This window comes from Salvelinus namaycush, chromosome 20 (genome assembly GCF_016432855.1).
Source record: "Salvelinus namaycush isolate Seneca chromosome 20, SaNama_1.0, whole genome shotgun sequence".
NCBI lineage: Eukaryota > Metazoa > Chordata > Actinopteri > Salmoniformes > Salmonidae > Salvelinus > Salvelinus namaycush.
In genome coordinates this window covers 36,973,928-36,999,309 of record NC_052326.1, presented here as the reverse complement: position 1 = coordinate 36,999,309, position 25,382 = coordinate 36,973,928, and the positions used below count along the sequence as shown (strand labels likewise).

At 43.1% G+C, this 25,382-nt stretch overlaps 2 protein-coding genes across 5 annotated transcripts; one reads left to right on the top strand and one right to left on the bottom strand.

Annotated features, from left to right (window-relative positions):
• The first annotated feature begins 4,096 nt into the window (after positions 1 to 4,096).
• LOC120065312 lies at positions 4,097 to 15,062 on the top strand. The gene is made up of 8 exons (XM_039016210.1): positions 4,097 to 12,124; positions 12,473 to 12,593; positions 12,821 to 12,955; positions 13,112 to 13,193; positions 13,356 to 13,470; positions 13,606 to 13,710; positions 13,912 to 13,988; positions 14,151 to 15,062. The coding sequence occupies exons 1-8, from the start codon at positions 4,322 to 4,324 to the stop codon at positions 14,242 to 14,244; spliced, it is 8,532 nt and encodes a 2,843-aa protein (XP_038872138.1). The 5' UTR covers positions 4,097 to 4,321; the 3' UTR covers positions 14,245 to 15,062.
• entpd8 (ectonucleoside triphosphate diphosphohydrolase 8) lies at positions 14,542 to 25,382 on the bottom strand. 4 transcript variants are annotated; one of them, XM_039016212.1, is made up of 10 exons: positions 25,035 to 25,380; positions 23,982 to 24,134; positions 23,399 to 23,516; positions 22,800 to 22,950; positions 22,196 to 22,355; positions 21,233 to 21,463; positions 20,382 to 20,648; positions 20,134 to 20,244; positions 18,389 to 18,520; positions 14,542 to 15,070 (listed from the first exon to the last, which is right to left on the bottom strand). In XM_039016212.1, the coding sequence occupies exons 2-10, from the start codon at positions 24,102 to 24,104 to the stop codon at positions 14,849 to 14,851; spliced, it is 1,515 nt and encodes a 504-aa protein (XP_038872140.1). In that variant the 5' UTR covers positions 24,105 to 24,134; positions 25,035 to 25,380; the 3' UTR covers positions 14,542 to 14,848. The 4 variants fall into 4 exon arrangements, with proteins under 4 accessions (XP_038872140.1, XP_038872139.1, XP_038872141.1 ...); XM_039016211.1 differs by having other exon boundaries at positions 23,982 to 24,121; positions 25,035 to 25,378; XM_039016213.1 differs by lacking the exon at positions 18,389 to 18,520 and having other exon boundaries at positions 23,982 to 24,121; positions 25,035 to 25,381.

The following is a 25,382-nucleotide window of genomic DNA, read 5'->3' as shown; positions in this document are numbered from 1 at the left end:
CAACACAGAAGAGTTTGAGTCATTCAATAACACAATAATCCTCCAAAGTGGAGAAGGTGAAGAGAAACTTGAACCTGTTGTAAATGAGTCAGAATTGCAAGATGATATTAACTCTACTGGTCCAGGCAATCAGGAAACATTGCACCAAAGAGATGAAGATGAGAACTTTGTTGATCTGATAGTTGAGGAAAATATTGTACTGGCAAATATAACTCATTTTAGACAACCAGACCATGTAGAAAGCTATGAACCTGAACAAAGTGAGGATATTACCTGCTTTTTACAATCAACCCCCTCAGACAGCTCTTTGGGTCATGACAAAAGTGCTCAATCAGAATCCAGGAGAAGAAAGATGGGTTCAACTCGCAGGAATCCTAGAGGTAGACATGAGGAGGAAGAACATGGAGAGAGTAAGATGCGTATATATCGTCACCTTTATGATGAGGGAGAAGAGGTCATATTGGGAAAAGAAGAAATGTTTGGCATCGAAGAGACTGAGTTTGAAATATCTATGGAGCCTAAAGATAGCGCCAGTGTAGACGAGAAAGAAGGAGAGCAGATGGAAAAGGAGAATTTCCAAACAGAGGAAGACACAGAAAACATAGAAGAGACAGGAAGGAGGTTAGAGTGGGACATGGGAACAGTGGAAGGATCTGGTGTTGAAACATCGGAAGAGTCTCTGATGTTATTGGAACGCGAGCATGGAGCAGATGAGGAGAAGAAAGGAATGGAAGAAGAAAGTCTGATTGAACCCACCCCTTTTGATCAATACATCGATTCATTTGGTATTGCAGATCAATTATATAACCAAGAGAAATGCAACAGATTCACTGTAGACTCTGTCAATACAGAAACTGAGAGCAACAATGAAGTAAGCATGGCCCACATAGTTGACCCAAGAGCGCCATTCAGTGTTGGACTGGACCAATCAGGAGACACTTTACTCAGGGAGGAAGAGGTTAGTGATTTCACACTGCTTGTGAATAATTCTGAAGTGAGCAAGAGCAGCCAAATAGCATATGACTGTGCTCTTACACTAGAGTCAGATGACACTTTCAGCACTGATCCCAAAATCTCTCCTAGTCAACTCATCCAAACTCCCTGTATGGAAATCACTAACCCCTTTCTCAACCCATTATTACCGCAGAGTATTCAGGGGAATGAGGAGGATGCAAACACTGACCCCAATACCACAGGGGGACTGGACACATCAGAGGTCATTTTACTCAGTGAAAAGGAAATGAGTGATCATGTGCCGCTTGTAAATGAAGTGAGTGTCAGTAGCCAAATGACGTGTGATGATAGAACTCTCACAACAGAGCCCTGCCAAACAGATGAGGCTTTGAGCACTGATCCCAATATCTCTGCTAGTCAACTCAACCAAACTCCATACTCGGATGAAAGCCATAACTCTTTTCCCAATTCACTCTTACTGCAGAGTGTTCAGGACCAAGGTGATAATGCAGCAAACACCGACTCCAATCAGAGTCCTTCTCCAAGCAGGAGGAGAAAGATGGGGTCGACTCGTAGGCATCCTAGAGGTGTACAAAGAGAAGAGGAAGGCACAGAGGAGAAACAAGAAGGGGAAATAGAAAGCACAGAGGAGATAGAAGACAAGAGAGAAAACATGGATGCAGTGGAAGGTTCTTGCATGGAGTTTGAAATGTTGATGGAATCTAAGGATGGAGCTGGTAATGAGAAGAATGAAGGAGAAGAGAGAAATGAGGAGACTGTCCTGACTGACCTCAGCTGGTCATTCAGTACTTCAAATCAAGAGGGAAGAAACATAGAGGCTGACAATATAGAAAGTGAGAGCCAATCAATTATAAAGGACTCAATGGACACAAAACTCTTGCTTCTACGTGAAGCAGAGTTGACTCAGATTAGTCAAACTCTTCACAACCCTTACCCTGATGTTCCTACTATAGAGTCATATGACTCCTACCTGACCGATGACACACTGAACTCAAATCCTGCCATCACTGGTTTGCAACACAAAGGAACATCATTGGAGGAAACACTTGATGAATCAAGAGGAAACACTGACTCCCCTCCAGATCCACCCTCACTGCAGAGTTCTCTTGGTCCAGAGGAAACAGCAGAGGTAGAATCCTACACTCCAGGGAGGAAAAGGAAGATCGGTTCCACTCGCAGCAAGACTCATCGAGGTAGAAAAGGAGAGGAGAGAAGAGAGGAGGGACAGGAGGAGGAGAAAGGAGAAGACACAGATGTTATAGGAGAGGTGGGAGATGTCATTATAACAGCAGAAATGGATTCTAGCATAGAAAAGACTGAGCTTGTAGAGCTTGAGGAACTTCTAGAAAAAGTGACAGAGGAGCAGGCGATGGGAGACCCAGCGATCATAGTAGTGGAGGGAGAGGTCAACATAGTAGTAGAAGGAGAATCTGGCATCGAAAAGTCTGAGCTTGTAGAACATACAGAAAAAGTTGGAGAGGCGGAGGAGATAGAAGTAGAAGTGAAAATAGTCGCAGAGAGCGAGAGCAACCAAACTCCCTCTGACACAGCAGCTCTTACAGTAGAGGCCCAAGAGTCAGGTGACATGGTTTGTATAGAGCCATATATAACACCACAATACATGGAAGACAATAATCCCTCATTAAATGACCTCACAGAATTAAATCTGTCTCAAACTGAAAACCCATATCTGCTGGAATCACCTGACACTGCAAAGAAGAGAAGGAAAAGGGGTTCTACTCGTCGGAATAAAGGTAAACAAGCAGAGACAGACTTTGGGGAGAAACAAGACGCCAAAACTGGAGACGCAGAAAAATCCCTACAACTTCAGGCGTCCATTGCAGTTGTGGAATCCTGGTCCTACAGCAACACAGAAGAGCTCCTGGGTCCAAAAGAAAGTGAAACGGACACTGAGTGTCTTTTGTTTGCTTCTAACACACTCGACCAACCGGATGACAGATGTAAAGAGGAAGTTGGTGAGGATATTGAACCTAGTAGTGAAGCTGTGGCTAATTATAGCAGTGAATTGCTTCAAGATACTCTTGGAACCAAATCACTCTTGCATCTGCCCCTAGACCTTGCGTTGCAAGTTGTTCATGGATTCGCTGCTGAACCCATAACAGAGGAGTTGAAGAAAGAGGAAGAGAGGAGGCAGGAAAGTGAGCATGCCGAGGTGGAGTCCTCCACATTTCTCAGCTCTAGGCATTCATTAGATCAATCCCTTGAGTCAGACACTTTAACCAACACAGAAGAGTTTGAGTCATTCAATAACACAATAATCCTCCAAAGTGGAGAAGGTGAAGAGAAACTTGAACCTGTTGTAAATGAGTCAGAATTGCAAGATGATATTAACTCTACTGGTCCAGGCAATCAGGAAACATTGCACCAAAGAGATGAAGATGAGAACTTTGTTGATCTGATAGTTGAGGAAAATATTGTACTGGCAAATATAACTCATTTTAGACAACCAGACCATGTAGAAAGCTATGAACCTGAACAAAGTGAGGATATTACCTGCTTTTTACAATCAACCCCCTCAGACAGCTCTTTGGGTCATGACAAAAGTGCTCAATCAGAATCCAGGAGAAGAAAGATGGGTTCAACTCGCAGGAATCCTAGAGGTAGACATGAGGAGGAAGAACATGGAGAGAGTAAGATGCGTATATATCGTCACCTTTATGATGAGGGAGAAGAGGTCATATTGGGAAAAGAAGAAATGTTTGGCATCGAAGAGACTGAGTTTGAAATATCTATGGAGCCTAAAGATAGCGCCAGTGTAGACGAGAAAGAAGGAGAGCAGATGGAAAAGGAGAATTTCCAAACAGAGGAAGACACAGAAAACATAGAAGAGACAGGAAGGAGGTTAGAGTGGGACATGGGAACAGTGGAAGGATCTGGTGTTGAAACATCGGAAGAGTCTCTGATGTTATTGGAACGCGAGCATGGAGCAGATGAGGAGAAGAAAGGAATGGAAGAAGAAAGTCTGATTGAACCCACCCCTTTTGATCAATACATCGATTCATTTGGTATTGCAGATCAATTATATAACCAAGAGAAATGCAACAGATTCACTGTAGACTCTGTCAATACAGAAACTGAGAGCAACAATGAAGTAAGCATGGCCCACATAGTTGACCCAAGAGCGCCATTCAGTGTTGGACTGGACCAATCAGGAGACACTTTACTCAGGGAGGAAGAGGTTAGTGATTTCACACTGCTTGTGAATAATTCTGAAGTGAGCAAGAGCAGCCAAATAGCATATGACTGTGCTCTTACACTAGAGTCAGATGACACTTTCAGCACTGATCCCAAAATCTCTCCTAGTCAACTCATCCAAACTCCCTGTATGGAAATCACTAACCCCTTTCTCAACCCATTATTACCGCAGAGTATTCAGGGGAATGAGGAGGATGCAAACACTGACCCCAATACCACAGGGGGACTGGACACATCAGAGGTCATTTTACTCAGTGAAGAGGAAATGAGTGATCATGTGCCGCTTGTAAATGAAGTGAGTGTCAGTAGCCAAATGACGTGTGATGATAGAACTCTCACAACAGAGCCCTGCCAAACAGATGAGGCTTTGAGCACTGATCCCAATATCTTTGCTAGTCAACTCAACCAAACTCCATACTCGGATGAAAGCCATAACTCTTTTCCCAATTCACTCTTACTGCAGAGTGTTCAGGACCAAGGTGATAATGCAGCAAACACCGACTCCAATCAGAGTCCTTCTCCAAGCAGGAGGAGAAAGATGGGGTCGACTCGTAGGCATCCTAGAGGTGTACAAAGAGAAGAGGAAGGCACAGAGGAGAAACAAGAAGGGGAAATAGAAAGCACAGAGGAGATAGAAGACAAGAGAGAAAACATGGATGCAGTGGAAGGTTCTTGCATGGAGTTTGAAATGTTGATGGAATCTAAGGATGGAGCTGGTAATGAGAAGAATGAAGGAGAAGAGAGAAATGAGGAGACTGTCCTGACTGACCTCAGCTGGTCATTCAGTACTTCAAATCAAGAGGGAAGAAACATAGAGGCTGACAATATAGAAAGTGAGAGCCAATCAATTATAAAGGACTCAATGGACACAAAACTCTTGCTTCTACGTGAAGCAGAGTTGACTCAGATTAGTCAAACTCTTCACAACCCTTACCCTGATGTTCCTACTATAGAGTCATATGACTCCTACCTGACCGATGACACACTGAACTCAAATCCTGCCATCACTGGTTTGCAACACAAAGGAACATCATTGGAGGAAACACTTGATGAATCAAGAGGAAACACTGACTCCCCTCCAGATCCACCTTCACTGCAGAGTTCTCTTGGTCCAGAGGAAACAGCAGAGGTAGAATCCTACACTCCAGGGAGGAAAAGGAAGATCGGTTCCACTCGCAGCAAGACTCATCGAGGTAGAAAAGGAGAGGAGAGAAGAGAGGAGGGACAGAAGGAGGAGAAAGGAGAAGACACAGATGTTATAGGAGAGGTGGGAGATGTCATTATAACAGCAGAAATGGATTCTAGCATAGAAAAGACTGAGCTTGTAGAGCTTGAGGAACTTCTAGAAAAAGTGACAGAGGAGCAGGCGATGGGAGACCCAGCGATCATAGTAGTGGAGGGAGAGGTCAACATAGTAGTAGAAGGAGAATCTGGCATCGAAAAGTCTGAGCTTGTAGAACATACAGAAAAAGTTGGAGAGGCGGAGGAGATAGAAGTAGAAGTGAAAATAGTCGCAGAGAGCGAGAGCAACCAAACTCCCTCTGACACAGCAGCTCTTACAGTAGAGGCCCAAGAGTCAGGTGACATGGTTTGTATAGAGCCATATATAACATCACAAAACATGGAAGACAATAATCCCTCATTAAATGACCTCACAGAATTAAATCTGTCTCAAACTGAAAACCCATATCTGCTGGAATCACCTGACACTGCAAAGAAGAGAAGGAAAAGGGGTTCTACTCGTCGGAATAAAGGTAAACAAGCAGAGACAGACTTTGGGGAGAAACAAGACGCCAAAACTGGAGACGCAGAAAAATCCCTACAACTTCAGGCGTCCATTGCAGTTGTGGAATCCTGGTCCTACAGCAACACAGAAGAGCTCCTGGGTCCAAAAGAAAGTGAAACGGACACTGAGTGTCTTTTGTTTGCTTCTAACACACTCGACCAACCGGATGACAGATGTAAAGAGGAAGTTGGTGAGGATATTGAACCTGGTAGTGAAGCTGTGGCTAGTTATAGCAGTGAATTGCTTCAAGATACTCTTGGAACCAAATCACTCTTGCATCTGCCCCTAGACCTTGCGTTGCAAGTTGTTCATGGATTCGCTGCTGAACCCATAACAGAGGAGTTGAAGAAAGAGGAAGAGAGGAGGCAGGAAAGTGAGCATGCCGAGGTGGAGTCCTCCACATTTCTCAGCTCTAGGCATTCATTAGATCAATCCCTTGAGTCAGACACTTTAACCAACACAGAAGAGTTTGAGTCATTCAATAACACAATAATCCTCCAAAGTGGAGAAGGTGAAGAGAAACTTGAACCTGTTGTAAATGAGTCAGAATTGCAAGATGATATTAACTCTACTGGTCCAGGCAATCAGGAAACATTGCACCAAAGAGATGAAGATGAGAACTTTGTTGATCTGATAGTTGAGGAAAATATTGTACTGGCAAATATAACTCATTTTAGACAACCAGACCATGTAGAAAGCTATGAACCTGAACAAAGTGAGGATATTACCTGCTTTTTACAATCAACCCCCTCAGACAGCTCTTTGGGTCATGACAAAAGTGCTCAATCAGAATCCAGGAGAAGAAAGATGGGTTCAACTCGCAGGAATCCTAGAGGTAGACATGAGGAGGAAGAACATGGAGAGAGTAAGATGCGTATATATCGTCACCTTTATGATGAGGGAGAAGAGGTCATATTGGGAAAAGAAGAAATGTTTGGCATCGAAGAGACTGAGTTTGAAATATCTATGGAGCCTAAAGATAGCGCCAGTGTAGACGAGAAAGAAGGAGAGCAGATGGAAAAGGAGAATTTCCAAACAGAGGAAGACACAGAAAACATAGAAGAGACAGGAAGGAGGTTAGAGTGGGACATGGGAACAGTGGAAGGATCTGGTGTTGAAACATCGGAAGAGTCTCTGATGTTATTGGAACGCGAGCATGGAGCAGATGAGGAGAAGAAAGGAATGGAAGAAGAAAGTCTGATTGAACCCACCCCTTTTGATCAATACATCGATTCATTTGGTATTGCAGATCAATTATATAACCAAGAGAAACGCAACAGATTCACTGTAGACTCTGTCAATACAGAAACTGAGAGCAACAATGAAGCAAGCATGGCCCACATAGTTGACCCAAGAGCGCCATTCAGTGTTGGACTGGACCAATCAGGAGACACTTTACTCAGGGAGGAAGAGGTTAGTGATTTCACACTGCTTGTGAATAATTCTGAAGTGAGCAAGAGCAGCCAAATAGCATATGACTGTGCTCTTACACTAGAGTCAGATGACACTTTCAGCACTGATCCCAAAATCTCTCCTAGTCAACTCATCCAAACTCCCTGTATGGAAATCACTAACCCCTTTCTCAACCCATTATTACCGCAGAGTATTCAGGGGAATGAGGAGGATGCAAACACTGACCCCAATACCACAGGGGGACTGGACACATCAGAGGTCATTTTACTCAGTGAAGAGGAAATGAGTGATCATGTGCCGCTTGTAAATGAAGTGAGTGTCAGTAGCCAAATGACGTGTGATGATAGAACTCTCACAACAGAGCCCTGCCAAACAGATGAGGCTTTGAGCACTGATCCCAATATCTTTGCTAGTCAACTCAACCAAACTCCATACTCGGATGAAAGCCATAACTCTTTTCCCAATTCACTCTTACTGCAGAGTGTTCAGGACCAAGGTGATAATGCAACAAACACCGACTCCAATCAGAGTCCTTCTCCAAGCAGGAGGAGAAAGATGGGGTCGACTCGTAGGCATCCTAGAGGTGTACAAAGAGAAGAGGAAGGCACAGAGGAGAAACAAGAAGGGGAAATAGAAAGCACAGAGGAGATAGAAGACAAGAGAGAAAACATGGATGCAGTGGAAGGTTCTTGCATGGAGTTTGAAATGTTGATGGAATCTAAGGATGGAGCTGGTAATGAGAAGAATGAAGGAGAAGAGAGAAATGAGGAGACTGTCCTGACTGACCTCAGCTGGTCATTCAGTACTTCAAATCAAGAGGGAAGAAACATAGAGGCTGACAATATAGAAAGTGAGAGCCAATCAATTATAAAGGACTCAATGGACACAAAACTCTTGCTTCTACGTGAAGCAGAGTTGACTCAGATTAGTCAAACTCTTCACAACCCTTACCCTGATGTTCCTACTATAGAGTCATATGACTCCTACCTGACCGATGACACACTGAACTCAAATCCTGCCATCACTGGTTTGCAACACAAAGGAACATCATTGGAGGAAACACTTGATGAATCAAGAGGAAACACTGACTCCCCTCCAGATCCACCCTCACTGCAGAGTTCTCTTGGTCCAGAGGAAACAGCAGAGGTAGAATCCTACACTCCAGGGAGGAAAAGGAAGATCGGTTCCACTCGCAGCAAGACTCATCGAGGTAGAAAAGGAGAGGAGAGAAGAGAGGAGGGACAGAAGGAGGAGAAAGGAGAAGACACAGATGTTATAGGAGAGGTGGGAGATGTCATTATAACAGCAGAAATGGATTCTAGCATAGAAAAGACTGAGCTTGTAGAGCTTGAGGAACTTCTAGAAAAAGTGACAGAGGAGCAGGCGATGGGAGACCCAGCGATCATAGTAGTGGAGGGAGAGGTCAACATAGTAGTAGAAGGAGAATCTGGCATCGAAAAGTCTGAGCTTGTAGAACATACAGAAAAAGTTGGAGAGGCGGAGGAGATAGAAGTAGAAGTGAAAATAGTCGCAGAGAGCGAGAGCAACCAAACTCCCTCTGACACAGCAGCTCTTACAGTAGAGGCCCAAGAGTCAGGTGACATGGTTTGTATAGAGCCATATATAACATCACAAAACATGGAAGACAATAATCCCTCATTAAATGACCTCACAGAATTAAATCTGTCTCAAACTGAAAACCCATATCTGCTGGAATCACCTGACACTGCAAAGAAGAGAAGGAAAAGGGGTTCTACTCGTCGGAATAAAGGTAAACAAGCAGAGACAGACTTTGGGGAGAAACAAGACGCCAAAACTGGAGACGCAGAAAAATCCCTACAACTTCAGGCGTCCATTGCAGTTGTGGAATCCTGGTCCTACAGCAACACAGAAGAGCTCCTGGGTCCAAAAGAAAGTGAAACGGACACTGAGTGTCTTTTGTTTGCTTCTAACACACTCGACCAACCGGATGACAGATGTAAAGAGGAAGTTGGTGAGGATATTGAACCTAGTAGTGAAGCTGTGGCTAGTTATAGCAGTGAATTGCTTCAAGATACTCTTGGAACCAAATCACTCTTGCATCTGCCCCTAGACCTTGCGTTGCAAGTTGTTCATGGATTCGCTGCTGAACCCATAACAGAGGAGTTGAAGAAAGAGGAAGAGAGGAGGCAGGAAAGTGAGCATGCCGAGGTGGAGTCCTCCACATTTCTCAGCTCTAGGCATTCATTAGATCAATCCCTTGAGTCAGACACTTTAACCAACACAGAAGAGTTTGAGTCATTCAATAACACAATAATCCTCCAAAGTGGAGAAGGTGAAGAGAAACTTGAACCTGTTGTAAATGAGTCAGAATTGCAAGATGATATTAACTCTACTGGTCCAGGCAATCAGGAAACATTGCACCAAAGAGATGAAGATGAGAACTTTGTTGATCTGATAGTTGAGGAAAATATTGTACTGGCAAATATAACTCATTTTAGACAACCAGACCATGTAGAAAGCTATGAACCTGAACAAAGTGAGGATATTACCTGCTTTTTACAATCAACCCCCTCAGACAGCTCTTTGGGTCATGACAAAAGTGCTCAATCAGAATCCAGGAGAAGAAAGATGGGTTCAACTCGCAGGAATCCTAGAGGTAGACATGAGGAGGAAGAACATGGAGAGAGTAAGATGCGTATATATCGTCACCTTTATGATGAGGGAGAAGAGGTCATATTGGGAAAAGAAGAAATGTTTGGCATCGAAGAGACTGAGTTTGAAATATCTATGGAGCCTAAAGATAGCGCCAGTGTAGACGAGAAAGAAGGAGAGCAGATGGAAAAGGAGAATTTCCAAACAGAGGAAGACACAGAAAACATAGAAGAGACAGGAAGGAGGTTAGAGTGGGACATGGGAACAGTGGAAGGATCTGGTGTTGAAACATCGGAAGAGTCTCTGATGTTATTGGAACGCGAGCATGGAGCAGATGAGGAGAAGAAAGGAATGGAAGAAGAAAGTCTGATTGAACCCACCCCTTTTGATCAATACATCGATTCATTTGGTATTGCAGATCAATTATATAACCAAGAGAAACGCAACAGATTCACTGTAGACTCTGTCAATACAGAAACTGAGAGCAACAATGAAGCAAGCATGGCCCACATAGTTGACCCAAGAGCGCCATTCAGTGTTGGACTGGACCAATCAGGAGACACTTTACTCAGGGAGGAAGAGGTTAGTGATTTCACACTGCTTGTGAATAATTCTGAAGTGAGCAAGAGCAGCCAAATAGCATATGACTGTGCTCTTACACTAGAGTCAGATGACACTTTCAGCACTGATCCCAAAATCTCTCCTAGTCAACTCATCCAAACTCCCTGTATGGAAATCACTAACCCCTTTCTCAACCCATTATTACCGCAGAGTATTCAGGGGAATGAGGAGGATGCAAACACTGACCCCAATACCACAGGGGGACTGGACACATCAGAGGTCATTTTACTCAGTGAAAAGGAAATGAGTGATCATGTGCCGCTTGTAAATGAAGTGAGTGTCAGTAGCCAAATGACGTGTGATGATAGAACTCTCACAACAGAGCCCTGCCAAACAGATGAGGCTTTGAGCACTGATCCCAATATCTCTGCTAGTCAACTCAACCAAACTCCATACTCGGATGAAAGCCATAACTCTTTTCCCAATTCACTCTTACTGCAGAGTGTTCAGGACCAAGGTGATAATGCAGCAAACACCGACTCCAATCAGAGTCCTTCTCCAAGCAGGAGGAGAAAGATGGGGTCGACTCGTAGGCATCCTAGAGGTGTACAAAGAGAAGAGGAAGGCACAGAGGAGAAACAAGAAGGGGAAATAGAAAGCACAGAGGAGATAGAAGACAAGAGAGAAAACATGGATGCAGTGGAAGGTTCTTGCATGGAGTTTGAAATGTTGATGGAATCTAAGGATGGAGCTGGTAATGAGAAGAATGAAGGAGAAGAGAGAAATGAGGAGACTGTCCTGACTGACCTCAGCTGGTCATTCAGTACTTCAAATCAAGAGGGAAGAAACATAGAGGCTGACAATATAGAAAGTGAGAGCCAATCAATTATAAAGGACTCAATGGACACAAAACTCTTGCTTCTACGTGAATCAGATTTCGCTGAGATTAGGGAAACTCTTCACAACCCTGATGTTCCTACTCTTGAGTCCCATCTGACTGATGACACACTGATTTCAACAGATAAAGTTAGAGAGGTGGAGGAGATAGAAGTAGAAGTGAAAATAGTAATGGAGAGCCAGAGCATCCAAACTCCCTCTGACGCAGCAGTTCTTACAGTAGAGGCCCAAGAGTCAGGTGACATGGTTTGTATAGACCCTCATATCTCTGCTATTCAACTTACCCAAACAGCAGACATGGAACAATGTCTGTTAACACAAAGTAATAGCCCCAGTCTTCCTTCGAAATCATCTCTGTCTCTGAGTTCCCAATCTCGCGAGGTTGTTGGTGAATCCAAAGCTACAGGGAATAGAAGAAAGATGGGCTTTACTCATCGGACACAGGGAGGACTCCACGCAGAGGAAGAGAAGCAGGAGACAGGAGAAAATATAACAGAGGCAGAGGTCAGAGCGGAAACCATTGGAAATCCAGAAGTCAATGCTGTTTTGGAAAGATTTCAAGAGGAGCGTAGGGCTGAAGCTGTCAGTCTGGAGGACCAACAGGAGATACAGAGCACAGAGAAGGAGACAATACTCATAGAGGTACTTTGGCTTTCCTTACAAATGGCTTCACTTATTTTATTGAACTCATAGCATTCTTGACGTAAACAAACATCCCCCGGCTGAGTACTTGAGGATATTTGAGTATCCAACATTTTATGATAAAGAGCTGCAGTGATGTCACAACTGAAATTGTTCATATACTGTAAGTCTGAATTCGGCCCTAACCTTTCAATATATGTTAAACATCTGATTTGTTACTTTTAAATCTTTTTACATGGTGTGTATACCAGACAGTATATAGAATATTGAACACACAACAAAATTTCATTTTAAAGAGATGATCAAATCCTGTCCTTTGTGGGAGATAATGTTTTCTATTTGTCTAAGGTGGTTGCCTCAAGCACTGTTTTGAGTGGAAAAGGGTCTGAACCAGTGGCTCCAGCTCCACAGCCAGGCCCTGGGAATAAAAGAGGTCAAGAAAAGGCAGAGCGTGTGGAGAAGCCCCCGGGTAAGTATCGAATGGCAACAGTGAGGAGGTACAAGTGGGATGGAAAGGTTAGTCTTGAGTAAGTAAGCCCACCAGGCAGGAATCACCTGGAATTAACTGCTGGATATGCACTGTTGAGGCCCTTTGCTCTCCACTTGTAGCAAAAAGCAATAAGTCAAGTTATGTTTGAGTGAGATCAGAGAAGTGATATCAACTGTAATAGACCAGTCTCTTTGATCCCCCTCCAGGTACCTTCGGAAGCTCTGGCTCTAGTTCAAACCCCTACAACGTGGTGATGGTTGGAAACAGCAGTGTGGGCAAAACCTCCTTCATGAGGCGTTTCCAAAGTGGAGAGTTCTGTCTGCACCACGATGCAACCATTGGTGAGTATCATCATCCTTGTTGTATGTTTGGCATCATGCCCTTTCATGTCATGCGAAGAAATGAACACACCATGGTATTACTGTACATTACTGTGCTGCTCATTCATGTCTGGTTTCATGTTTGTTTGTTTGTTTGTGTGCTTATCATCTGAGCAGGTATTGATACCTGTATACAGTCTGTGACAGTGGATGCAAGCCCAGTGACTCTACAGTTATGGGATACTGCAGGTCAGGAAAGGTGGGTCTCTAAACTAAGTTCATCACAATTGTTCATTATATGTAATGCATCGATACAGAATCTGTTCCTCTGTCCTAATTTGAACCCTCCTTCATGTGTGTGTTTTATTTGTTAGTATATAATTACATACATGTTATACTATTGTTACACTCTACTCCCCAGATTCCACAGCATCACCAGACAAGTGTTCCACAAAGCCCAGGGTCTAATGCTGATGTATGACATCACTTCCTCTCAGAGCTTCTGTGACATCTGCTACTGGATCAATTGCATTCAGGTAGGGGGCATTTAAATCATGCCTTTAATATTATAATCAAATAACAACTATGTAACAACACAAACAATTGTTTGCAGGATTCACAGTTGTTCCACTGGTATCTATTGTACTGTCATAACCTTTTGTATTTTGTAGGAGGGGGCTCCAGATGATGTCATCGTTATACTCCTTGGGAACAAGACTGATTGTGCTGATCTAGAACGAGAGGTTCAGACTCATGAAGGGGAGAACCTTGCAAAGGTATGTTGACGTTACTGTAACTTTAACAGCCAGAATGTGGGCGACTGGACTGTAGGATTTACAGGTGATGTGATATAAATTATTATTTTACAGTTCTGTAGCTGGTGCTGAAATTGACAGTGGTAGCAAAGCAGGATTGAGATCATTCATAATAAATACAAATAATACTTTTATTGATGATACTTGCCCTCACTCTTAAAGGGGTACGACATGCTCTTTATGGAGTGTAGTGCTGCAACAGGTGACAATGTGACTCTGTCTATGGAAACTCTGGCAAGGTAAGACATGCCGACAGGTCTTCCAAGTACAGTAAAAGCTATTGTTTGTTTGTGTTGTTGTGTGTAGTCTGGATTTGGCTGCGTATTGTCATTATCTGCATGTGGAAGAGGACTCTGTTCTGTGAATATTCAAACATTGATTTGGTGTGTTGTTGCTTCAAGGATGCTAAAGCAGCTGGGTGAGCAGACAAGACAAGAAGAGGGAAGCTTGGTGTTGCAGAAAGAACCCCCAAAGAAGAAATCAGGCTGCTGCTGATCAAGGTGGAGAAGATTGGTACATGTCATAATCTGCAGCACATACACGCACGCACATACGCACCCACGTACACACACACATGCATTTGTGCCCTATATGCCCTTATGATTGTATTTTTACTTCTAAATGTTCTATATGTAATATATCAGATTTAAATTTAAAAAACATTTGTCAATGCATGCCAAAGCATATACTGTAGTGGTAGTAATGTGACGCTTGAGATGATTCTCCCTTTTCTACTTCTTTCAAACACTGTTTGTGGGGGGAAAAATATATTTATTCAATTATGAAGAGATATATATTCATACCAACACTATTTATTTACAGTAGATAGTGTCATATTACAATTTATTGTTGTGTTTCTTTTTGCTTGTAAAACATCCACCTATGCAGTTTATACAAGCCTAATAAATACATAATACATTCAATTGCCTCCATAATTCCAGTCATATTGACAGAAAATATAAAAAATTATTTCTTTAACTATTACTGTGAGTTCCAGGAGCTGCCACGCTCGTCCGATCCGTCGATCTTATTGACTCACTGCTATTATCACATTGTACCTAATCTGTATGGACTAGAAGAGACTAGAAGTCAGAGACGTTCAGAGTGTGATTGCATCGATTGTTGTGTTGCCTCGTGGGTTCCAGAGCAACAGTATGGCTAGCACCAACAGGCTGAGGAACACAGCAAACGCTATGAAGAAGACTTCTGCTGCCCACTGGCCATGCTGCACACCTGTCACCACCAGGGGGCGCTCTGAAGGGATCAGGTTGGTCAGGTTCAACATGTAGCCCAGCGTCCAGTTGATGTCTGTGTCTGCCACCTGATAGACAGTGATGTATATAAACATAAACTCAGCAAAAAAAGAAACGTCCCTTTTTCAGGACCCTGTCTTTCAAAGATAATTTGTAAAAATCCAAATAACTTCACAGATCTTCATTGTAAAGGGTTTAAACACTGCTTGTTCAATGAACCATAAACAATTAATAAACATGCACCTGTGGAACGGTCATTAAGACACTAACAGACGGTAGGCAATTAAGGTCACAGTTATGAAAACTTAGGACACTAAACAGGCCTTTCTACTGACTCTGACAAACACCAAAAGAAAGACGCCCAGGGTCCCTGCTCATCTGCATGAACGTGCCTTAGGCTTGCTGCAAGGAGGCATGAGGACTGCAGATGTGGCCAGGGCAATAAATTGCAATGTCCGTACTGTGAGACGCCTAAGACAGCGCAACAGGGTGACAGGACGGACAGCTGATCGTCCTCGCAGTGGCAGACCACGTGTAACAACACCTGCACAGGAACGGTACATCCGAACATTATACTGCGGGACAGGTACAGGATGGCAACAACAACTGCCCGAGTTACACCAGGAACGCACAATCCCTCCATCAGTGCTCAGACTGTCCGCAATAGGCTGAGAGAGGCTGGACTGAGAACTTGTAGGCCTGTTGTAAGGCAGGTCCTCACCAGACATCACCGGCAACAACGTCGCTTATGGGCACAAACCCACCGTTGCTGGACCAGACAGGACTGGCAAAAAGTGCTCTTCTCTGACGAGTCATGGTTTTGTCTCACCAGGGGTGATGGTCGGATTCGCGTTTATCGTCGAAGGAATGAGCATAACACCGAGGCCGTACTCTGGAGTGGGATCGATTTAGAGGTGGAGGATCCGTCATGATCTGGGGCGGTGTGTCACAGCATCATCGGACTGAGCTTGTTGTCATTGCAGGCAATCTCAACGCTGTGCGTTACAGGGAAGACATCCTCCTCCCTCATGTGGAACCCTTCCTGCAGGCTCATCCTGACATGACCCTCCAGCATGACAATGCCACCAGCCATACTGCTCGTTCTGTGCGTGATTTCCTGCAAGACAGGAATGTCAGTGTTCTGCCATGGTCAGCGAAGAGCCCGGATCTCAATCTCATTGAGCACGTCTGGGACCTATTGGATCGGAGGGTGAGGGCTTGGGCCATTCCTCCCAGAAATGTCCGGGAACTTGAGGGGCCTTGGTGGAAGAGTGGGGTAACATCTCACAGCAAGAACTGGCAAATCTGGTGCAGTCCATGAGGAGGAGATGCACTGCAGTACTTAATGCAGCTGGTGGCCACACCAGATACTGACTGTTACTTTTGATTTTGACCCCCTCCCTTTGTTCAGGGAGACATTATTCCATTTCTGTCAGTCACATGTCTGTGGAACTTGTTCAGTTTATGTCTCAGTTGTTGAATCTTGTTATGTTCATACAAATATTTACACGTGTTACGTTTGCTGAAAATAAACGCAGTTGACAGTGAGAGGACGTTTATTTTTTGATGAGTTTATATTTATGTACAGTCGTGGCTAAAAGTTTTGAGAATGACACAAATATTCATTTCCACAAAGTTTGCTGCTTCAGTGTCTTTAGATATTTTTGTCAGATGTTACTATGGAATACTGAAGTATAATTACAATAATTGTATAATTACAAGCATTTCAAGTGTCAAAGGCTTTTATTGACAATTACATGAAGTTGATGCAAAGAGTCAATATTTGCAGTGTTGACCCTTCTTTTTCAAGACCTCTGCAATACGCCCTGGCATGCAGTCAATTAACTTCTGGGCCACATCCCGACTGATGGCAGCCCATTCTTGCATAATCAATGCTTGGAGTTTGTCAGAATTTGTGGGTTTTTGTTTGTCCACCTGCCTCTTGAGGATTGACCACAAGTTCTCAATGGGATTAAGGTCTGGGGAGTTTCCTGGCCATGGACCCAAAATATCGATGTTTTGTTCCCCGAGCCACTTAGTTATCACTTTTGCCTTATGGCAAGGTGCTCCATCATGCTGGAAAAGGCATTGTTCGTCACCAAACTGTTCCTGGATGGTTGGGAGAAATTGCTCTCGGAGGATGTGTTGGTACCATTCTTTATTCATGGCTGTGTTCTTAGGCAAAATTGTGAGTGAGCCCACTCCCTTGGCTGAGAAGCAACCCCAGACATGAATGGTCTCAGGATGCTTTACTGTTGGCATGACACAGGACTGATAGTAGCGCTCACCTTGTCTTCTCCGGACAAGCTTTTTTCCGGATGCCCCAAACAATCGGAAAGGGGATTCATCAGAGAAAATGACTTTACCCCAGTCCTCAGCAGTCCAATCCCTATATCTTTTGCAGAATATCAGTCTGTCCCTGATGTTTTTCCTGGAGAGAAGTGGCTTCTTTGCTGCCCTTCTTGACACCAGGCCATCCTCCAAAAGTATTCGCCTCACTGTGCGTGCAGATGCACTCACACCTGCCTGCTGCCATTCCTGAGCAAGCTCTGTACTGGTGGTGCCCCGATCCCGCAGCTGAATCAACTTTAGGAGACGGTCCTGGCGCTTGCTGGACTTTCTTGGGCGCCCTGAAGCCTTCTTCACAACAATTGAACCGCTCTCCTTAAAGTTCTTGATGATCCGATAAATGGTTGATTTAGGTGCAATCTTACTGGCAGCAATATCCTTGCCTGTGAAGCCCTTTTTGTGCAAAGCAATGATGACGGCACGTGTTTCCTTGCAGGTAATCATGGTTGACAGAGGAAGAACAATGATTCCAAGCACCACCCTCCTTTTGAAGCTTCCAGTCTGTTATTCGAACTCAATCAGCATGACAGAGTGATCTCCAGCCTTGTCCTCGTCAACACTCACACCTGTGTTGACGAGAGAATCACTGACATGATGTCAGCTGGTCCTTTTGTGGCAGGGCTGAAATGCAGTGGAAATGTTTTTTTGGGGAATTCAGTTCATTTGCATGGCAAAGAGGGACTTTGCAATTAATTGCAATTCATCTGATCACTCTTCATAACATTCTGGAGTATATGCAAATTGCCATCATACAAACTGAGGCAGCAGACTTTGTGAAAATTAATATTTGTGTCATTCTCAAGACTTTTGGCCACGACTTTATATGATAGACACACAGCTTCATTAAGGCAGCACAGCTATTCACATTGACTGCCATACAAGAACATTCCTTTTTTCATGAATTCTGTGGTAAAATGTCTTTCATTCTGTGTCCTGAAGCAAAATGTCTTTCATTCTGTGTCCTGAAGCAAAATCTTTCGAATTGGATGTTGATGTTTTACATATGTCAATACACAAGTGTATAGTTAAGCACACACCTGTCTCTGGAAGTATATATTTCCCCAGGTCTGGTTGAACTTGTAGCCGTCTAGTAGTACTGTCATTATGTAGTTTGCTGAGGCACAGTAATCACGAAGGTACTTGTCCTTTTCACTATACTCTGTCTTGAGCTGCCAAAATAATTGATATTATCATAAACAAAGTTGTAGTAACATTGGGGCCGATTCTGACCCGAGGTAAGTGGCGTAAATGGAGGTGAAAGAAACGCACACCTGTTTAGGCGAGGTGCTGGCTAGCTGAGTAAAACATATGAAAAAGAAAAAGAGAGCCACACTCTCTAGGAGCTCAGATGCAATAATTGAATAACCTAATAACCAACGTTTCGACAGACAAGCTGTCTTCATCAGTGGCGTATATGGAACATAATTCCCTTTTTATGCACTTTTCTCTCTATGTGTATTCTGACCTTGAATTTAAGCGTGAGAATAGCATGCTATTCACCCACTATTTGTTGGGGGTGGCGATCGAATAAATGAAGGTGTGTAGACAGATATGCTGTATTCTGACCTTGACTTATTTCCCTAATAATTCCATCACCTTTACGTGTGAGGAAACCATGAATAACGTGGAGTCTACCTACCGATCCCAAGTTGAAAAAGCATCAAATTAATTTTTCAGATAGAAATAACACCATTCTCCATGCACTGTAATTTACAACTGGATAAGAGCTACAGTAGGTAAATGATTAATCCGTTTGGATAAATGCATTGTAAATATATATGACACTTGTTTTAGATCTATTCAAGTTTATGAAATGCTGTGCCATTATGCAGTATTTAAATTACAAGGCTTTTTTGCTTGCAGAGATGGGCACTCTCAAATGTTTTAATTACAGGCTACCTTAACATTCTCTGTCTCCTATTTCTATCAAACCACCGTTTCTATCAAACCACCGATTCAAATTCTATGTACACTAATCTTCTAACATTGCCATGTGTTGAAGAACTGAATGTGGCAATTTTCTGAATGAATCAAACCACCGTTATCTTTCTTTCATATGTATCTCCAAACCTGTTTTTATGATTCAAAAATACTTTCCTAAACCTAAATAATCTACAAGATCAGAGTATTTTTTTAATCTATAAATTGGGGCTGAAACGTAGACAAATATGCACATATTTATATGGATTTCTTTCAATGATCCCTAATATTCTGAACACATTCTCTCGATATGTTCTGTATATTTTCTGTTGACAAAATTTTAACTAGAAGGCACACACTGTATTTAAAGGGATGGCTTAAGATAAATGTACTGAAAAATCCACGAGAAAATCTGTTGGACAACAAGTGGGAGTGTTTTCAGCGGTTGAATGAATGTATTCAGAGCGTGCAAGGTAGGCACACCTGCAGAATGTGTTACGTGACTAAATAAGGTAACTCTGAATACCAAATACTGAGAAGTGCGTAGGAAAGTTTGCTGACGACACAACATTAGTAGGCTTGATTGCCAACAACAACGAGATGCCCCCCCCCCCTCCCCCGCCTATGGACATCATTACCCCATTATCGAATTAATCTCTCATCTAAAAAGAAAGGCGTGCTTATGAAAGGCAAAAATTCCAAAGTCTGAATCGGCCCCATTATGAATAAGGTTATTATGAGATATACTATAGTTTATGTTTAGCATCTGATTGAGTATGAATTTATGAATCTGTATACCGGTATACAGTTTTAGGAAGTGTACTGGTAATGTGAAAGGTCAGCAGAGGTCTCTATATCTCACCGAGTCCCAGGTCCTTTTACAGAAAGTGTCTATAGTTGTGGTAGCCTGAGACAGAGAGGACTGAGGAGCCAGACCAAGGAAGTCAAAGGTGTAATAGTATGTTGAGAAAGCCTAGGGAGAAGGAACAGTATGATGGTGACAATATATACTGTACATAGTTCAGACATCTTTCAAATTGGAGTGTTTGATTGAGCCTGCCTGGAGTGCCAGTTGAGTGGCCTTTGCGTAGATATGGGATGAATACTCACAAAGAAGTCGCCACTGACTGGGGGCTGGTATACCCCATTGAAGCCACAGTCAGGAGCCAGGGAGCAGGCAGTCAGGTTCATGATGTTCTTCATCTGGTTGAGACACCGCAGTGGCTCACTGGTCCCTGTGAAGATGACCTCTGAGGCCGGGTCAAAGGTCACGGGTCTGGCAACGCAGGGGGAGTCATAGAGGTCACCCAGAGTCAGGGTTAGGTTGTAGCCCAGGTGGTAGCAGGGGTGCTTGACTGGGCGGGTAGACCCACTCATCTGAGAGAGGAGGAAGTTTGCTTGAATCAAAAGAAAAACAGCACTTTAAACAGCCATAAAATGCTTCTGACTCAACTGAGAAGCATTCAGTCAAACAGATTTGGGGTAATTAGATTGGCCCAAAGATATTTATGATTTGCTTTAAAGCTGGAATCCATAGCGGTGAAACTGCCACGTCTGTTTGCGATATTACAACAACAAAGTGGCTACTTTAAACAACGAACATTGTTTTTCACCTCGGACATCATTGCACGTGCAATAAAACAGCAGAGTATGTACTATGATTATTTTTACCACGATGCAGGATGCTCCTCTGACCCGTTACAATTTTTTTAAATCTAAAAACAATAATAAATGCACCTGAGGCATCCAATGGCGCTGTTTCAACTTATGCAGATGTTAGCTTTAAAGAAAGCCTGGGTAAGGCCAAAACACTACTGCCTGTTTACACATTTCTATTCCTGAAAACTGGTTTTATATCTACATGTAGGGTGAGTTTACCTGGCATTTTTACAGTACCCAAAACCATTCTGCAATTTCTTTGAGTCATATCTAACAGGTGACCAGACAACTACTTACAGTACCTTCAGTAGATGAACCCGTAGCTGCCTCATGGCCTGTTCCTTTCCATAGCAGAGGTAGCTGTGTGTGTACACCTCATATTGGTAACCATAGAGCTTGGGTCCCAGGGCGGAGGCAGGGTCCTGTACAGGCTGGCCGGGGGTAAAGGCTATCTGGGTAGAAGAGCCTCCCATGTCCAGGGCGCCCCAGATCTTCCTTCCTTTAGGGCTTACCCATTCTCCCTCAAAGGTGTGCTGCTCAGGAGAAGTACAAATACTGTATGTTAGCTATAATGTTAAACTGCAAAGACCTGCAATTCACCATTATAACAAGCTATTACAGTGGTTATAAATGGTACTACTACTGTATATCCACAAACCTCTGATAATTTTGCCTAAACAAGGTTGACACCATTCGGGAGTGTGTGTGTGTGTGTGTGCGTGTGCGCGTTCCCTATATTTGTATTCATATTTATTATGGATCCCCATTAGCCAAAACAGCAGCAACTCTTCCTGGGGTCCAGCAAAATTAAGGCAGTTTAATGTTAATGTTAAAAACATTACAATACAGTCACAGATTTCACAACACACTGTGTGCCCTAAGGACCCTACTACACCACTACCACATATCTACAGTACTAAATCCATGTGTATGTATAGTGCGTATGTTATCGTGTATGTGTGAGAGTGTGTATGCATTTGTCTGTGCCAATGTTTGTGTTGCTTCACAGTCCCTGCTGTTCCATAAGGTGTTTTTTTTAATCTAATTTTACTGCTTGCATCAGTTACTTGATGTGGAATAGAGTTCCATGTAGTCATGGCTCTATGTGGTACTGTGTGCCTCCCATAGTCTGTTCTGGACTTGTGGACTGTGAAGAGACCTCTTGTGGCATGTCTTGTGGGGTATGTATGGGTGTCCAAGCTATGTGCAAGTAGTTTAGACAGACAGCTTGGTGCATTCAACATGTCAATACCTCTCATACACACCTTGATGAAACTCTCTTGTAGATAGTTGATGGTGATCCATCCGTAAGCCCCTTCCTCCATCCCAGATAGGATCCGTGCCCCCCGGAAGTCAAAGGGATACCCCTGGATCACCTTGGTTACCTGCTCCAACACCTGATAAGACTGGGTGTGATTCTGTAGCCTGAGGAGAGGAAAATATTCAGCCACTCTTACCGGACAATGGAAGTAGATTTCATAAATGCTACTTTATTATTAAAACCATGTTCTGCAGCCTGAAAGAGTATACATCACCCAGTCATAATGTACAGGAGGTTAAATACACTCAGAAAAAAGGGTTCCAAAAGCTTTGTGGTTCCAGGTAGAGCCCTCTGTGGAAAGGGTTTTACATGGAACTCAAAAGGGATCTTCCTGGAACCTAAAGGGTTCTTCAAAAAGGGTCTCCTATGGGGACAGCCGAAGAACCGTTATAGGTTCTAGATAGCACCTTTTTATTCTTAGAGTGTAGTCACCACATAGATTAGTGGGAGGTTTTCCTTGTACATTCATTCATAAAGTCGTAGTTTTGGGATGAGGTAAATGAAAATGATTACACCTATCAAGATAACACAGTGCAGTCTTGACTTACTGCAAGAGTCGCATGCCAGCGGTAGCACCAAGGTACACAGGAGTTTCCCTCCGCTGGTTTGCAGGGACGGCTGCCAGTGCACTTTCCAGGCACTTCCTCAGACTGAGCCCTGCACCAGGTGGGTCCTGGGCATAGCTAGAGATGCCATCTCCTACGGACAAGCAGGGGACAGGGGTGTGAGTCATTGGTATATTTTTTTATGTGACAACCATTACTGGGTGGTATATTATGATTTGTCTTGGCCCTTGCGATCAAGCTGCAATGAAAATAGGTGTAAGATAACTTACGGGCATATTCTAACTTCTACCTTCTTGGGGCAAATCCTAACTACTCTCCCATTGACATCAATTGTGGTTGACAAATTCCGGTAACTTTCCCAAAATCCCAGATGAGGAACTCCAGGTTGGAGGCTGCCCCTGCAGCTTATTCCCTCCACATTCCAAAACCTGGGAATTTTGGGAAAGTTACTGGAATTTTGAAACCTTAACGTCATTGCATGACTAAGTGAAGATTCGCCTTACGTAGAAGTTAGTATTCACCCCTAAGAGATCAAATAATAGAGTAGTAATAATGGTTCACTGACAGCACTCAGCACTGACCGTCAACATCACAGACCAGCATCTGTGACACCACCCCAGTGTTGTTTTCTTTGTTGCCAGGCCAACGGTACATGTAGAGAGAAGTGTGTGTGGATCCAGCATCGAACACCATCCCATACTGAAGGACACACAGAGACAGAGAAGTCAAATACCAACAGAGAGAGGGAGAGAGAGAGAAACTAAGAGTAACTTTGTCCTTACTGGGACAATCTAATAAATATACATTTTTGATAACGTCCCATATTAATGTTGGGACATTTTTGAGTACCTACTGTCCCATATTATTGTTGAATATTGTCCCATATTGGGAGCTTGACAGGGGCCCTGTTGCATCCTGTGAGGTATGTGCTTTGTGAAGTAACATTGATGTCTGGGAAATGATAAAGGAAATGTGATATCCAAACGGGTCAAAGGTGGAATTAAGAGGGAACGCGTTGGAACGGCATTCCCAAAGTTAAATGATTTCAACATGAAAAACGTAGATTTTTAAGGTGCATTTTGGGATTTTACATGGGTGAGTTCCCAGAGTGAATTTTCCCCAATTACTGTAGTTACAACCCAGGTAACAGTTTTTCTTCATCACCTGCATGCGATGGGGGAGATCCACCAAGTGGTGCTGAACTAATGTGAGGATTAGAGCGATGATGCCCACGCATCCCATCACTACCACGACTGCAGCCAGCACAACCTGTTTCACCATTGACATCTTAATTCCAAACACACCTGTAAGCCCACTCTCCCGGGGACACACACACACACACACACACACACACACAGTAAATTACACTTTGGTCTTCTTTTATGCCACCATCGCGAAAGATAACATCTGTTTTACCAGTGACATCTTCATTCCAAACACACGTAAGCCCACTCTCCCGGACAAACATACACACACATGGCAAATTTGTTGAGAACTAATCAACTGTCTCTCTAAAATCAATCCTTTGATTATAAAAAACAAATTACACAGGAGTTTTTTTCATGCCATCAGTGAAATATTACATTGTCATCGATCTTCATTCATAAATATAACATTATTTATAACATTATAACAGTACTTGTGACAGTTCATTTATTTCTATAAATAGGCACAATGTACACAGTCTATCCCAAAATAATGTATATCTTATCTGATGTATCTGCTTTATTTTATCAGATTCTTATCAGACTCGTTACAGAGTTGGCAAGGACATCATTTTATATATATATATATATTCTGATTCAGATTTTACCACAGCAATTGTGAGTTTAATGTATTTATGCCACTTGTCTCCTATGCCACTGTCTCCTCTTCTCCAAAGGTGTAAAGAACTGACAAAGACTATTGTACATTGTGTGATCTTAAAATGCTGTCTGTACATCCAAAATGTACATATCGCTTAACAGTATAGTTTTGTCTTGGTTTACTGCATAGTGCTATTATAAAGATGTTAACATGAGAGCATTATGCCTAACGTATTGAACAGATAATGCTGCCTTTGAAATAACCATGAAAGACAAATAGGAGCAGTGACTGACTAGTAGTCAACCATTAACAGAGAAAGCCCCTGAACTCTTCTATTAAAACATGAGATGACAACAGGAGTTTTCCACTTGATCCTCCATGGTCCAACATGGTCAAAACAACTGGACTTACCGTCACAGAAGTTTCTTCTCTGTGATCTCTTCTCCCTGACCCCCAGGTCAAATTAGAAACAGATGCGTTACCTTAGAAATGTTTCGCAAGATCTTACACTGACCAGAGTACAAGCGTTCTCCGCCTTTCTCTTGTGCTCTCACTGACTATCACTTACGCACTCTCTCTGTCTCTCTCTCTCTCACTCACCCTCTCTCTCGCTCTCTCACTCTTTCCCTCCCTACCTCACGTATCTCAAATAAACTCACACTCTCTCTCTTCCTCCCAAGATCTGATGCACTGTACAATTTGTCATCTTTCTTCCTCAAGTGGTAGGCTGAAATGTAATGTTAGAGCCCTCACAACTAC